The sequence below is a fragment of the Pteropus medius genome, unplaced genomic scaffold (assembly GCF_902729225.1).
Source record: "Pteropus medius unplaced genomic scaffold, Ma_sr-lr_union100, whole genome shotgun sequence".
Taxonomy (NCBI): Eukaryota; Metazoa; Chordata; class Mammalia; order Chiroptera; family Pteropodidae; genus Pteropus; species Pteropus medius.
The window spans coordinates 10,529,103-10,544,417 of NW_024351543.1; the positions used below are offsets into that span (position 1 = coordinate 10,529,103).

Consider the following 15,315-nt stretch of genomic DNA (forward strand, 5'->3'; position numbering starts at 1 on the left):
ACAGATTAGTCCATGACTGTAGCATAAAGACAAATACAAATTATTCAAACATCTCTACTTTTATTGGTAATTATTTATAACAATTCAAATACATGTATACATTCTTGTTACAAAAATCTAAAAATCACTGAAAAGGCCAGTGTCCCTTTCAGCACTATTCTCAAGTCTAGTATTCTCTCCAAATTTTTCACCTTTTATCAGTCTCATTAATGGAATATGTTCCTATGACACATCTGGATTTTTCTTCCAACGTAAATGATATCATACTATCTATTCCAATCTACAACTTGTTTTTCTCACACAACATGTTAGTGATATCTGGCAAAATTTTAAATCCCTAAGTCTATGAGTAGCAAATCCACTTCTTGATAACCTAGAGAAACTCTTAACAATGCACAGAGAATGTACAAGGGGTTTCACTGTGGGATTATTTGTAGTAACACCAACAAAATGGTCATAACCTAGAAGGCCAACAACGGCAGAAAGGTTAAATTAATTCCATTACATCCATGAAATGGAATAAGGTCAATCAACATGTTATAACTTGAAATACTCTCTAATACATACTGCTAAGTAAATAAATCAAACAGGAAGCATTTTGCATGACACCATTAATGTTAAACACACACACACACACACACACACACACACACACACACACACACACACACAATCTTTCCATACACACAAAATAGAGAGCAATGAATGGTTCCTTTTGTGGAGAGGAGAGGGACAGGAGTCAAAGGGATAGGTATTTAAATACCTTGTGGGAATGGACTCATCTCTTTTATAATTAAAAATAAACACAATTAAGTAAACAAAAGAGAGCTGGCTATACAAGAAAAGCAAGGCTAGCTTAAGGAGGAAGGCCTTGTCTGTCATGAAAAAGAACCAATGAAAAGCACAACACTTTATCCTATCTTCTTTTCCTCCATCTTAAGAGACAACCATTCTTTGGTAAACAATGAACAATAGCTTCACAACTCTTTGTAGCAGCATCGCCAGACCCGCATACACAATCCCTTTCGTGAATATATACTAAGCATAAGGAAATCATGTTACGAGTATTTTGTACTACTTATAAAGCCAAGCAATCTACAGGATATTTTCCCAGAGGCTGACTTATGTGAAAGCTGACTCACTTTGCTCCATAAACCTAAAGTCTCTGACTCTAGATACCACGAATAGGAGAGAAGTGAAGACACTGCCTTCTCTTGGTGACAAAGACCATGCAACTGAGTCAACCATGAACCTTCGACTCTCTTTTCTGAGCTCATATGGAATGATATCTAAAACTCGGTGGAAAAAACAATGTTTAGTTACTTCCTCCTCTGTGTTTTTGCAGCAGGCTATAATACAATGTTAGCACAGATAACAGAAATATGATCATATTTCTAGGTCTCTCTCATTTCACCATAAGCCATACCTGGGCTGTATTATATTTCTGTTTCACCTGCACTTACTTATTCAGTATTACGATTAGAAATAGGAGCATCTCCCAGATACTCATCAAATAGATTTAAATAACTAAATAGGAGACAACCTCCCTCAAATCCTTTTATGGAGATAAGTGTGATATCAAATAAATGAATAAGTAAATAAACCCCAAAAAACAGTAAAATAGAAGTTGATTGTTTCTGGAGAGAAATGGAATATCAAATGCATCAGTCCAACCAAATACCAAAGTAAAACTTGATTGTTCTCTCCCTGCTGTCTTAACTACCATTTCCCATCTCCTAACTCTGTTCCAAATAGTTAGGGTTATAAACCAATACACTGTATTCTAATAGGACAATCCTAACTTCCCATCGACAGGAGGCCAGTTAAACTGTGGTATATATCTACATAATAAAATACTGTGAATAGTAATAAATGTGTTAATATAGAACAATCTCTAAATATATTCTTAAGTAAGAATATTACATATAATATGTTGCCATTTTTTTAAACAGGAGGGAGGGGGACATATACATTATGTATATTGACATAAATCTCTCTCAAAGAAGTGACATGAAAATGGCAAGAAGTGGTTCCCTTTAGACCAAGGGTATGAGAGGTTCAGGGAAGGAAGAAGACTTTTAAAAAATTATTTTTTTAAAGATAGTTTTAGATTTACATGAAAATTGAGAAGATAATGCAGAGAAGTTCTCATGAACCTTAAACTCAGTTTCGCCCATTATTAACCTCTTACATCAGTATGGTACTTTTGTACAATTAATGAACCAGTATTGATGCATTACTATTAACTAAAATCCACAATTTAATCAGCTTTTTAAAGTTTTTACCTAATGTCCTTTTTCTCCATCCAGTATACCACTAATTACAATTAGTTGTCATGTCTCCTCAGGCTCCTCTTATCTGTGAAAGTTTCTTTAACTTTCCTTGTTTTTGATGATGACCTTGACAGTTTTGAGGAGTAATGGTCGAGTGTTTTGCAGGACTCCTCTCTAATGGAATTTGTATGATGTTTTCCTCCTGGTTAGACTGGTGTCATGAGTTTTTTGGAAGAAAAACCACAGAAGTGCCATTTCATCACAGCATATCAAGTATTGACATAATTTAGCCACAGTTGATATTTAAAAGACTTATTTTTTTATCAGATACCATTTTGTGCTGTTTGAACTTTTTAAGCCATGTATACATATTAGCTATTTAAATAATGTTTTCTAAGTTTTTGTCTTTTGTAAATGAAGAGATAGTAATCCATTTTCAGTAGAACTTTCACTTTGGGTGACTACTTTTCCCGATCAATTCCCTACGTAATTAATTCATGTTTCCCTTTGAAACTACAAGTGCAATCTGTAGAACGGCTTCCAGAAGTAAAAACAGAGGAATATCATGAAGCTAAATGGCTTACTGCACAGTCAAACACACCAGTCTGTCCTCACACAAAACAGGACAACTTACCCTTCAAGGAAAAGATTTGTAACTAAATATCTGGAAATCAATACAGTCCATGATTAATGAATCATTTTTACTCTGCCACAAAGACTATCAAAGTAACCCAGCAGCCCCAACAGTTAAATCCTCCATCTACTCTTAAATAGCAAGAACAGTGAGCTTTGTTTTTCATAGCTTAATGCCATTTCTCACATGTCACTACTGCACCAAAGTTACAAATTCCTTTTAAAATTACAAGGAATATCATAGACATGCTTGATTTTCTCATGATTACAGAACACAAGTTTCTCCCTATAACATTTTTATGACTCATAAATAGGCCTGGTTTATAGAAAACTTGAAAAAGGTCAAGAGAAACAACAAATCAAAACAAAAGCTGACAAACACACTACATTTAATGAATGCATCTTAAACTGACTAAATATCTAACATTTCTGTCAGAGCTAACTTTAATGGGAAAAATATTTGAGTAGGTAGATACAGAGAGAAAAGTATAAGTCTAATTTAGAGATCTGTTCACCCTAGTCAAAAACCTCTAAAGTTTAGAGAGTCAAGGGGAAAACACAGTAGGGATGGAAAAAAACAACTAGATTTTAAAGATACAAGAAGTAGCAAAACCTACTTAAAATATCCATCTGTTTCCCAATAAAACGACTTTCCCCCAAGCCTGCTGCAGTCTCAGTGCATTTCAGCTAAAATGTAAGGAGTGGTTCTCAGCTTTGGCTGCACATTAAAATCACTTGGAGAGCTCTGAAAAGTCCCAATACCAAAGTCTCATCCCAGACCAATTAAATAAACTTCTGGCAATAGATCCAGGAACGAATGCTTACTAAGTTTCCCAGGTAATCCTACTATGTAGCCAAGGTTGAGAGTCTCTGATTTAAAGTGTGACATAGAAAATTTCCATTACAGCAACATGGCAAACTACGCATGGCAAACAGAGACTTTTATCACTACTACCCAGGCCTTTGCTCCAAACACGCCATTCCTCTGCTACAAACAGAAGGAAATGCTGGCTAAATTAGGGGGAAATGTGTCACACAGCTGAACATGAAATAAGAAGGAAATCATAAAGTTTCAGAAATGAAAAAAGACATCTAAGAACCACCGCAGTAAGACTTGGGAGATAAAACAGAGACATTGCCTCTGCCCCTCCCCACCCCTCACCCCCAAATGGCTAGGTAGCTCAGGTTTTAAAACTTACCCCTAAATAGAAAACATGGCACTGAGCTAGCTGGTTTAAGGGTAAGAGACAGAACTGAGACCCTTCATTAAGACTGGACCCTGGGAAAACTGAACCGCAATGAAAGATACACTTTCCAAAGGTAAGCTATAGTAGCACAGCCATGCTAAAATAAGACCTGATGGTCATTATACAAAATCATCTCTAGGAATAAAAAGGGTCATTATATAGTTTAAAAAGGAATAATTCACCAGGCAGATAACAATCCTGAATCTATATGTACCTATAACACATCTCCAATCACAGAGAATTGTAGTTCAAAGAGTCCCACCAACTTCTGGTCTCCATTTTTTTGATGTGAAGGCAGCTCTTAAACACACTGACGCTCTCTCTCAGTCTGTTCAGGCTGCTATAATAAAAGTATCACAGACTGGGTGGCTTAAACAATCAAAATTTACTTCTCACAATTCTGGAGGTTGGAAAATCCAAAATCAAAGCAGTGGTAGATCTGATGTCTGCTGAGGATCTGCCTCCGATTTCAGAGGTGACCATCTTTTTGCAAGAAAGTTCTCTGGTGACTCTTTTATAAGGACACTAATCCCATTCACAAGGGCTCCGCTCTCTCAAAGTCCCTACCTCCAAATACTATCTCACTGGGGACTGGGTTTGAACATGGGAAATTTGAGGGGACACAAACATTCAGTGTATAGCTCCCCTTACAAGATGGGTTGTTTTTCTCTTGCTGTTTTCAAGATATTTTCTGTGTGTTTAGGTTTCAACAATGTGACTATGAAGAATCTAGGTATAGATCTCTTGGTATTCATCTTAATTATGGTTCATTAGGCTTCTTTAATTGGTAGATGGTTTTTCTTCAAATTTGAAAGCTTTGAGACATTATTTCTTTCAATATTTTTTCTGTCCCTGTTACTTATTTAGCTAAATGAGAGTAGATATATTTTACAGAGTAGATGTTAAAAGTCATACAATCGAGCACAGACTAAATTTGTGCTTGCTCTTGACGTGAATCGATTCACTGCTTTCTGAAAAAGATAGTGACCTTAACGTGTGTTTCAGTGTGTATTTTGTGTTAATTTTACTATTAACTATATAAAGTGTGCAAATGTAAAGGTTTAGGAAAAAGAATATACTTTTATCATGTTCTGAAGTGAAGACTGACTTTTAAAAACAGTGATATGTTAAATAACAGATACTTAGTATATTTAAAGAATAATAATTCTAGTGGTAGAACTAAATTCTATTCAGTTAATAATTCAAAATATAACTGATACTGAACCAATATACACCCAGTTTCATTGATTAACACAATCTTTTCTAAGACTTTGGAAGCAGATTGCCTAAATTCAGATCCCAGCTCTGAATTTAGTGGGTGACCTTTGGCAAGTTACTTAACTCGTTTTGCCTTTTTTCCTCATCTGTAAAATGGGGATGATACTAGTACCTACCTCATAAATTAACTGTGAGGATTAAATGAGGAAATATAGACAATGCACTTAGAATAGTATTTAGCATACAAATTTCAGTGAATGCTAATTGTCATTATTATCTATACCAGAAGTCAATAAACATTTTCTTAAGGGGCTAGATAGTTAAATATCTTATGCTTTTTGGGCCAGATGTTCTCCGTTACCACTACTTTTTTTTAATTACAAAAGCAGCCATAGACAATCTGTAAATAAATAGATGTGGCTGTTTTTGTTTAGGAAACAGCCATAAAACTAGATCCAGTCTGTGGGCCATAGTTTGTCAATCCCTGATGATCTGCATGGCTGCAGAACACATTTTTTCTCCCACATAATAGTCTGGGCGTAAGCGACATCAGTTCAGTATGGTGACTCCATGGACTCACGGACTCAGGCTCCTTCTGTTTTACTGCTCTACCATCTCTAAGTTCTTGCTGCATAGTCCAACATGGCCTCCCACCACATCCCCATTTCAGTGGAAGGAGAAAAGGAGAAATAAAGGTTATGCCACTTTCTGTCAGCAGTGATTCTCAGGACATTTGGCAATGTCTGGAGACATTTTTGGTTGTCACAATGGGCAGTAGGAGGAAGTGCTACTGACATGTGATGGGTAGAAGCCAGAGATGCTGCTAAACATATCCTATAATGCATAGGAGAGCCCCTACGACAAAGAATGGCCCAGGCCAAATGTCAGTAGTACATGCGTTGATAAAGCCTGCTAAAAAATAACTTGGAAGTAGTACACAACACTTCCGTTCTCATCGCAGTGGCTAGAAACACAATTTCATGGTCATATCTGGCCGGCACGGGTGGCTACGAAATGTTGCCTTTCTTCTGGATGATCATGTACCCAATAAAATGTTTTGTTTTGTTTTGTTTTTTTTAATTCAAGAAGTAGAGACATATTGGGGGCCAATAAGCAGTCTCTGGCACATTCCTTTTGAGAAGATTACTTAATGAACATAGAATCGGAACTGAGGTATTAACTGAATTATGTCCATTGCTGGTATCAAGGTATGTATACACAGGGTTATGACCATTTAAAGGACCAAAATCCTGTTTTTAGGGTACCTTTTCTTCTTGACAGTGTGGGGAATATATTCCCAAATGTCTACTCTCTGGTCATACATCTTTTTTATTTGTTCACACATTATTTTAACTATGTACAAAACAACTGATTAGGTACAATTTTAGATGAAAAATTCTTTTGTCTTAGGAATATACCAGCTGTCTGTGGAGATGGTGTATGTATGGCAATAACATGTCTGCTCACTTCCCGCCATCGTGCCTGCTGCCCGAAAGGCCACCGCTGTGGTGATTTTCCTTCATGGACTGGGAGATACAGGGCATGGATGGGCAGAAGACTTTGCAGATATCAGAAGTTTACATATCAAATATATCTGCCCACACGTACCAGTTATGCCAGTAACATTAAATATGAAATATGAAATGGCTATGCTTTCTTGGTTTGATATTATTGGGCTTTCACCAGATTCATAAGAAGATAAACCTGGAATTAAACAGGCAGCAGAAAATGTAAAAGCTTTGATAGAGCAAGAGGTGAAGAATGGCATTCCTTCAAACAGAATTATTTTGGGAGGATTTTCTCAGGGAGGAGCTTTATCTTTATACACTGCTCTTACCACACAGCAGAAATTGGCAGGTGCCACTGCCCTCAGTTGCTGGCTTCCACTGCGGGATTCATTTCCACAGGGTCCTATCAGTGGCGTTAATAGAGATATTTCCATTCTTCAGTGCCATGGAGATTGCGACCCTTTAGTTCCCCTAATGTTTGGTTCTCTTACTGTAGAAAAGCTAAAAACGTTGGTAAATCCAGCCAATGTAACCTTCAAAACCTATGAAGGCATGATGCACAGTTCATGTCAATAGAAAATGATGGATATCAAGCAGTTCATTGATAAACGCCTACCTCCAGGTGATTGATATCACTAAGGGGCCTTGTATAGAAGTACACACCAGCATCACTGCAGTATAAACCTTTTCCCGCATCCTATCTTGTAATGTTTGCAGTGTTAAAATGTTTTGCAAATACACCACCACCGACACAGATTAAATACTGTTTCCTCATGGGAAATTTATGATCTTTTAAGTTTCTATACATATATTTGGATAATATGATCTAGAATATACTAGTATTAAAATAGGCGAAGCAGTCACCTTCTTTTTCTTAAATGTAATCTAGCAAAATAAAAAATACTGCAACCAGATGTTTTATTACTTCATCTAAAAATTATTGGTATGCTTAATGAAAACTTGTTTAAATATAAATGAGCGGTTAAGATATAAACAGTTTATGAATGCTATGACTTAATCTATGGACTTATTCCAAAATTACTTAGTTACCATGCAATATCTGTATATGTGTATTCGTATATGCTTAATGATTATAATATATAATAAGAATGAGGTGTTATTCCATTATTCCTAATAACAGGGATAATGCTTCTACATGTCATTAAAGAGTAAGATAGCTCTCTTCAATTAATGGCCCTTTTATTTGGGGGATCAGCCTTTTCTTCCTGTTATAGCTTTTCAATATTCTTTTTTCCTCTCTAGAAAAGAAATGTTTTTTCTTCCTTTTCATCCTTCATAACAGACCAAATATTGCCTCCTTGCCATAGACATCTGCTGTCAACACATAATGTAATTTGACATTCTGAATCACAGACATGACAGTATTTAAAATGTATTTATACTTAAACAAAAAAAACTAACCAGCACTTCAAACTTCCTACACTACTTATTTCTTAAACTATACCTTAGTCCAAAGTTAGATCTATATAGTTATTAGAATCTTCAGTCTGGGTAGGGAATAATTCTGTCGTCGTGTTTTTTTCTATAATTAACTGAAAGAATAATTAAGTCATATGTTCTGAGATATTTAAGACTGATCTTAAAAACTGTAATTTCTAAGATTTGCTCTATGATTATTATCCTTGTAGCATAGTTTTAGTTTACTTATTTTGTGCATTATATTTTAAATCAACTATTATAGGAAATGAATAATTGGTTAGATGATTTTTAAAAATCAGTTGTGCAAACATAAAAGTAGCAATTATTTGATTTTAAATAGTCATTTTTTAGATTACTGGTAAAAACTATTTGAAAACAAATTTACGGGTTATAAAAGTTAGTCATAACTCAATCTATATAGTGTAGTTACCACCCACTTTACGTAGCAAAAATGTATACTTGTTATTTCTGAACTGTTATTTTTTCTGTTGTATTCCAACTGACCTCAAAATGTTAGGAGTGCATCATTATAAATGGGTGCTAATTGATAATGGAAATAATTTAGTAATGGACCTATATAGAACATTAATAATGAAGCCATATGTTTATGTCTGGATCTAAAATTTTTAAACAATCATTTAACAAGTCATTTTGCTTTACTTTGATGATGTATAAACTGTTGTTTCAGTTATACAAATCAGCAAGATCTAATTTATGGCAAGAGACATTCCGCTGAAATATTGTGCTGCAATGTGGGAAAATGTAAATCTTTTTCACAGTTTCTAAATGTGAAATAAAATTTAATTCTGGGGAAAAAAAGAATATATCTTCAGTTCTCATGAGATTTCTAGTTTATAATTCTCCAAGTTCATCCATTTTGTCACAAATAATAGAATTTCCTTCATTTTTATGGTTGAACAATAGTCCATTGTGTATATACATCATCTTTTTAAATCCATTCATCCAATGATGGACATTGAGATTGTTTCCATATCTTGGCTACAGTGAATAACACCGCTATGGGAGTGTAGATAACACTTCAAGACAGCAATTTCATTTCCTTGGGGTAGATACCCAGAAGTGGGATTGCTGTGTCATATGGTAGTTCTATTTTTAATTTCATGAGGAAACTCCATTTTGTCTCCCATAGTGCTTGTACCAGTTTACAACCCCACCAAAAGTGCACAAAAGTTCTCTTTTCTCCATATCCTCACCAGCATGTCATCTGTCTGTTTAATAACAGACATCATAACAGGTATGAAAGGATATCTCATTGCAATTTTGACATGCAGTTTGTGATGTTCAGCACCTTTTCATGCACCTGTTGGACGTTTATGTATCCTCTTTGGAAAAATGTCTGTTCAAGTTGTTTGCCCATTTTTTAATTGGGATGGATTTTTTTTTTTTTTTTGGCCTGAGTTGTATGAATTCTTTGTATATTTTGGATATTAATCCCTTATTGGATAATGTGGTTTGAAAATATTTCTTCTCATTCAGTAGGTTGACTTTTTATTTTGTTGACAGTTTCCTTTGCTGTTTAGAAGCTTTTTAATATAGCCCCATTGTTTATTTTTGCGTTTGTTTCCTTTCCTATTGTTGTCAAATCAAAAATAAATTGCCAAGAACAATGTTAAGGAGTTTACCTACTATATTTTCTTCTAGAAGGTTTATGGTTTCAGGTCCTAATTCAAAATCTTTAACCCATTTTGAGCTGATTTTTATGTGTAGTATAAGATAGGGATCCAGTGTCATTCTTTTGGATGTGGCTATCCAGTTTTCCAAACACCATTTATTGAAGACATTATCATTTCCCCATTGTATATTCTTGATTCCTTTGTCAAAAATTAATTGACCATAATTACATTGGTTTATTTCTGGGTTCTCTATTGTTTCACTGATCTGTGTGTCTGTTTTGATTACTGTTGCTTTATAATATAGTTCGAAATCAGGAACTGTGGTGTATCCAACTTTGTTCTTTCTCAAGATTACTTTGGCTATTTGGGATATTTTGTGGTTCCATATGAATTTTAGGATTGTTTTTTCTATTTCTTTGAAAAATGCCATTAGAGTTTTGATGGGGATGGCACTGAATCTGTAGATCACTTTGGGTAATATGGACATTTTAACAATATTAATTCTCTAATCAATGAACATGGAACATCCTTCCATTTATTTGTGTCACCTTCAATTTCTTTCATCAATGTCTTATAGTCTTAAGTGAACAGATTTTTCATCTCCTTAAATTTATTGCTAAGTGTTTTACTCTTTTTGATGGTGGTGTAAATGGGATGGTTTCGGTTTCAATTTGTCTTTCTAATAGATTGCTCTTAGTGTATAGAAACATAACTGATTTCTATATACTGATTTTGTATCCTACAATTTTACTGAAATCATATATTAGTTCTACAGGTTTTTGGTATAGTCTTTAGAGTTTTCTATAACATATAATCACATCTTCTGCAAAGAGAGACAGTTTAACTTTCTATCTAATTTGGATGGCTTCTTCTTTTCATGTCTGATTGGTCTGGCCATGACTTCTAATAATATGGTGAATAAAAATGTTGATAGTGGGCATCTTTGTCTTGTTCCTGATTTTAAAAGCCTTCACCTTTTTACCACTGAGTATGAAATTAACTGTGGGTTTGTCATATATGACTTTTATTATGTTGAAATATGTTCCTTCTATACCAACTTTGTTGAGTTTTTATCATAAAAAGATATTGAATTTTGTCAAATGCCTTTTCTGCATCTACTAAGATGATCATATAGTTTTTATCCTCCTTTTTATTTAATGTGATGGATCACATTAATTGAATAATAAATGTTGAACCAACCTCGTGTCCCAGGGTTGAATTTCACTTGACCATGGTGTATGATCCTTTTAATGTATTATTAAATCAGCTTTATCATATTTTGTTAAGAATTTTTGCATCTATGTTTATCAAGAATATTGGCCCGTAATTTTCTTTTTTTCTTTTTTTGTAATGTCTTCGTCTGGTTTTGGTATCAGGGTAACACTGGCTCTGTAGGATGTGTCTGAAAGCATTCCTTCCTCTTCAATTTTTTGAAATAGATTAAGAATAGGTATTAATTCTTCTTTGAATGTTTAGCAAAATTTACCTGTAAATCTGCTGGGTCTTGGGGCTTTTATTTGTTGAGAGTTTTTAACTATTGCTTCAATTTCATTGCTAGTAATCAATTTTAGATTTTTGGCTTTTTTTCCCTTGATGAGTTTGGCTAAAAGTCTGTCAATTTTGTTTATCTTTTCCATGAACCAGCTCTTAGTTTTACTGATTTTTTTCTAATGTTTTAGAATTTTTCTATTTCATTTACTTCTGCTCTGATTTTAACTATTTCCTTCCTTCTACTCACTTTGGGCTTTGTTCTTTTTCTGGTTCCTTTAGTTGCAGAGTTAGAGTGTTTATTTGGGATTTTTACTGTTCCTTGACATAGGCCTCTATAGCTATGAACTTCCCTATTAGAACTGTTTTTGCTACATCCTATACATTTTGAAAAGTGTTTTTATTTTCATGTTTCATAACAATTTTTGATTTCCTGTTTGATTTTCTCTTTGACCCACTGCTCTTTAGTAACATATTATTTAATCTCTGTTATTTGTGTTTTTTCCAGTTTTCTTCCTGTAGTTAATTTAGAGTTTCATGTCACTGTGGTCAGAAAAGATTTTTGATGTGATTTCAATTTTGAATTCATTAAGGCTTGTTTTATGGCCTAATATGTGACCTATTCTGGAGACTGTTCCATGTGCACTTGCAAAATGTGTATTCTGCAGTTTTTGGATGAAATGTTCTATAAATATATACTAAGTCGATCTCGTCTAATGTGACATTTAGGTCCATTATTTCCATATTAATTTTATGTCTGGATAATCTATCCATTATATGAGTGGGGTATGAAAATACCCTATTATTATTGCATTACTCTGTTACACATCTTTTTAAATGTTTTTAATTTTAAAACATTTAATTATAAAAATGTTATTTTACAGAGTTTTTAATAAATTGAGAAAATACTCAAGATATACTATAAAAGAAACAAAAAAGGGACAAATAAAATTATATACATGGTTTTGTTTTAAATATTCTTAAGCACATAAATGAAACTGGAAAGGAATAGCCCAAAATGTTATCAGTAATTGCAGTGACTGGCTCCTGATAGAAAATGAGTATTTTAGTATTTTCCAATTTCATTAAAATTTTTGGTACTTTCAAAATACTTACTAGCTGTGTAATTAAAACCCTAACCACAATGTACTAAAATTAGTAATACAAAGAACCATGTTAACGCTCAGATTATGATTAATTCTGCAAAAGGATGAGGGCTGTCCTCAATGAAATGATACAGCACGACTACCACTGCACTAATCTAAAAGAAAAAAGTGTTGACTATTACATACCTGTGAATCTGTCCATTTTTATGCAGGTATTCCAACCCTTCTAACACTTCTCTGAGTATGGTAGCAATGGTGGGTTCATCTAGGACTCCACTTTTATGTTCTCCCTTGGCCACAACGTGCTTAATAATATCCAGAACAGAACCTGAAAAGAGAAGACACGGTTTCCCATAAACTTTTAATTTATTTCATATAATTCAGAGCCATTTTCAAATCAAAACACTTGTAAACCTTTTGATAAATTTAATTGTGTGGAGAAAAACGGGAAAAAAGGAAAATACAAGGAAATACAGAAGTTTAAAATTAATAATTTATTCTTCATTCCAACTTAAAACACAAAGTAGCCTGCTAATATTCAAACAGTAGTGTTACACCAGCATTAACTTTAGACATCTACTGAGAATTTGAAAAATAAAATAGAGTTTTTAACTACCTCTGAAGGATCCCTAGGTAAACCATGCCCACAATTAACACTTTAGTATCAGATATCACAAACCAGCTTAGGTTTCCAATACCAGATTAGAGTATGATATATTGTGTGAATAAAGACAAAATAATACAATTATTGAAATGCAGGTCAAATTTTAGAAGAAAGACTTGAAAAGTAAAGATCACATGTGTATGCAAACTAATTTAAGGGTTAAAATTATGTTTCAGGTTAACAGAAATAGGTAAGGGAAAGAAAAATGTAAAAATAAAAATAACACTTTAAATAACAGCCCAAATGTATTATCAATCCAATTCTTTCCAGAATGGGAAATAATGCTTCTACTAAAAATTAGAGAAAGAGATGGAAAAGACACTTATATAGTAATTAATTCATAGACTATTAACTACCATAATTTATTATTAGAATTTTTAAGTTTGCTAGAGATGTGTAAGATGTCTGGCAGTACAATGGCCCACAAAAGACAATAGAACCAAAACAAAACAATCCCCAATATTATAAATTATACCAAGAAGTCTGGAACATAACATAAACTGCACTGAAAAGATTGCCCATTTCTTGGCACAAGATTTCAATGATCAAGACTGAAATTAAAACAAACACAAGATTCTGTTGAAAACCTGTCCTGGTGGGTACTTTTTATTTCACACACTTAAAAAAAAAGAAAAAATGCACTTCCAAAGAGATGAAAGGGAAGTGGTCTAGACTGAATCCTCAAAAACATGGGAGGATTGAACCTATGTTCACTTTAGGTCTCACTTGGAGTCCACTAGCTTGATAAATTTAATAAAAATGGCATGAACCCAGAATGAAGAAAACAAAGACGATAACAGAAGAGAGACAACAAAAAATGTTTTGGAAGAAAGAAAGTAGAAACAGAAACTGACTAAGCAGAATGGAAAAATCTGAAACATCAATGCCTGCAGAGGAGGTACGCCAATTAGAAAAAGGTGATCTCTACCTAGAGCTCCAGAAAGGCTCAGAATGTAAGGACCACAAAAGGGGAGGTGAGGGGAAACTGAAGGAAAGGGTTGAAAACAGGAGAACTGGTTGAAAGTTCACATAAGGGAGAGTAAGATCCCCAGAACCTCCTCCCCACTCTGGAAGCCAGGTCACTACATTCCCTGTACCTCTGGCAGGAGACAGACAGCTTATTCTCTGTACACAAAGAACCATGGAGTCTCCAGATACCAGGGAACTTTTCCTAAGACATCACCTCACTTCTCTTTATTGCTGGGATTCACAAGACTATAATCCACAAAGGGAGAGGCCTAAAGGAGAACTTTTGTTCTGCTTAGCTTAACCAATCACACATTAATCTCCAAAGCAGTGACTACACCAACAGGCCACATAGTTCATCCTTAAATCCATGCCATGTAAGAACCGCTTAGTAAAATCACATTTGTATAAATGCCAATTGAGCTACATGTTTGTAAAGAATATCTGTAATGTAAAGAATATCTAAAATAAGAAATGAAAAAGAATAAATTCCTACTAGGAATTACAAATTAATACAATGTATTCATTCAACGGTTAAGCTATATTATAGGCAAGATCTAGAATTGGGTGCCAGAGAATCCAAGATATAAATGGCAATGACTACTGACTCTCAGGGAACTTCAGTATGATAGACCAAAAATATGGACTGACAAAGACCCTGGGACACATAAAAGTTAAATAGATTTGTATTTTTAAAGTGTTTGAAGTAGGAACTCCTTTTCAAAATCTTAAATTTGTATTCATTTCACACCATCTAATGGTCAATGGAGAAATTAAAGCAATGCACATCACCAGTCTACACCCGAAACAGATATTCTTAACAAGGCTATATATATAAGAAGCCCCCTCCTTCCCTGTGGTAACAATGTCTTTTCAGTTTCGGTCTCCCACAATATAATTTTTGTAGGTAGAGGGATGACCATGCAACAAAGATCTTCATCCTTAACTGAAAAATACTGGTCCTGGAAGGTTCCCCCTACTTTACCATATGATTTCCTCAGCATCTTGCATCATTTAACCATACAGGTATTTCTTTTTGTTTTCTTTTAAAAAGCTTTCTTAATTACTTTGATTTCTAAGTTTTATATTGAAGTTTGGTGCTAATAAATTGTAGAAAGAGCTATTTAGATCAAAAGTA

General features: G+C 34.1%; 1 protein-coding gene and 1 pseudogene across 2 annotated transcripts in view; one reads left to right on the plus strand and one right to left on the minus strand.

Annotated features, from left to right (window-relative positions):
- OXSR1 (oxidative stress responsive kinase 1) overlaps positions 1 to 15,315 on the minus strand; it is a 79,362-nt gene that overhangs the window by 35,826 nt on the left and 28,221 nt on the right. For both annotated transcript variants that reach the window (XM_039843293.1, XM_039843292.1), the window contains exon 4: positions 12,734 to 12,875. In XM_039843293.1, coding sequence (XP_039699227.1) covers positions 12,734 to 12,875 — 142 coding nt within the window. The remainder of the gene's footprint in view (positions 1 to 12,733; positions 12,876 to 15,315) is intronic.
- On the plus strand, positions 6,812 to 7,509 carry LOC120586745 (acyl-protein thioesterase 1-like; annotated as a pseudogene).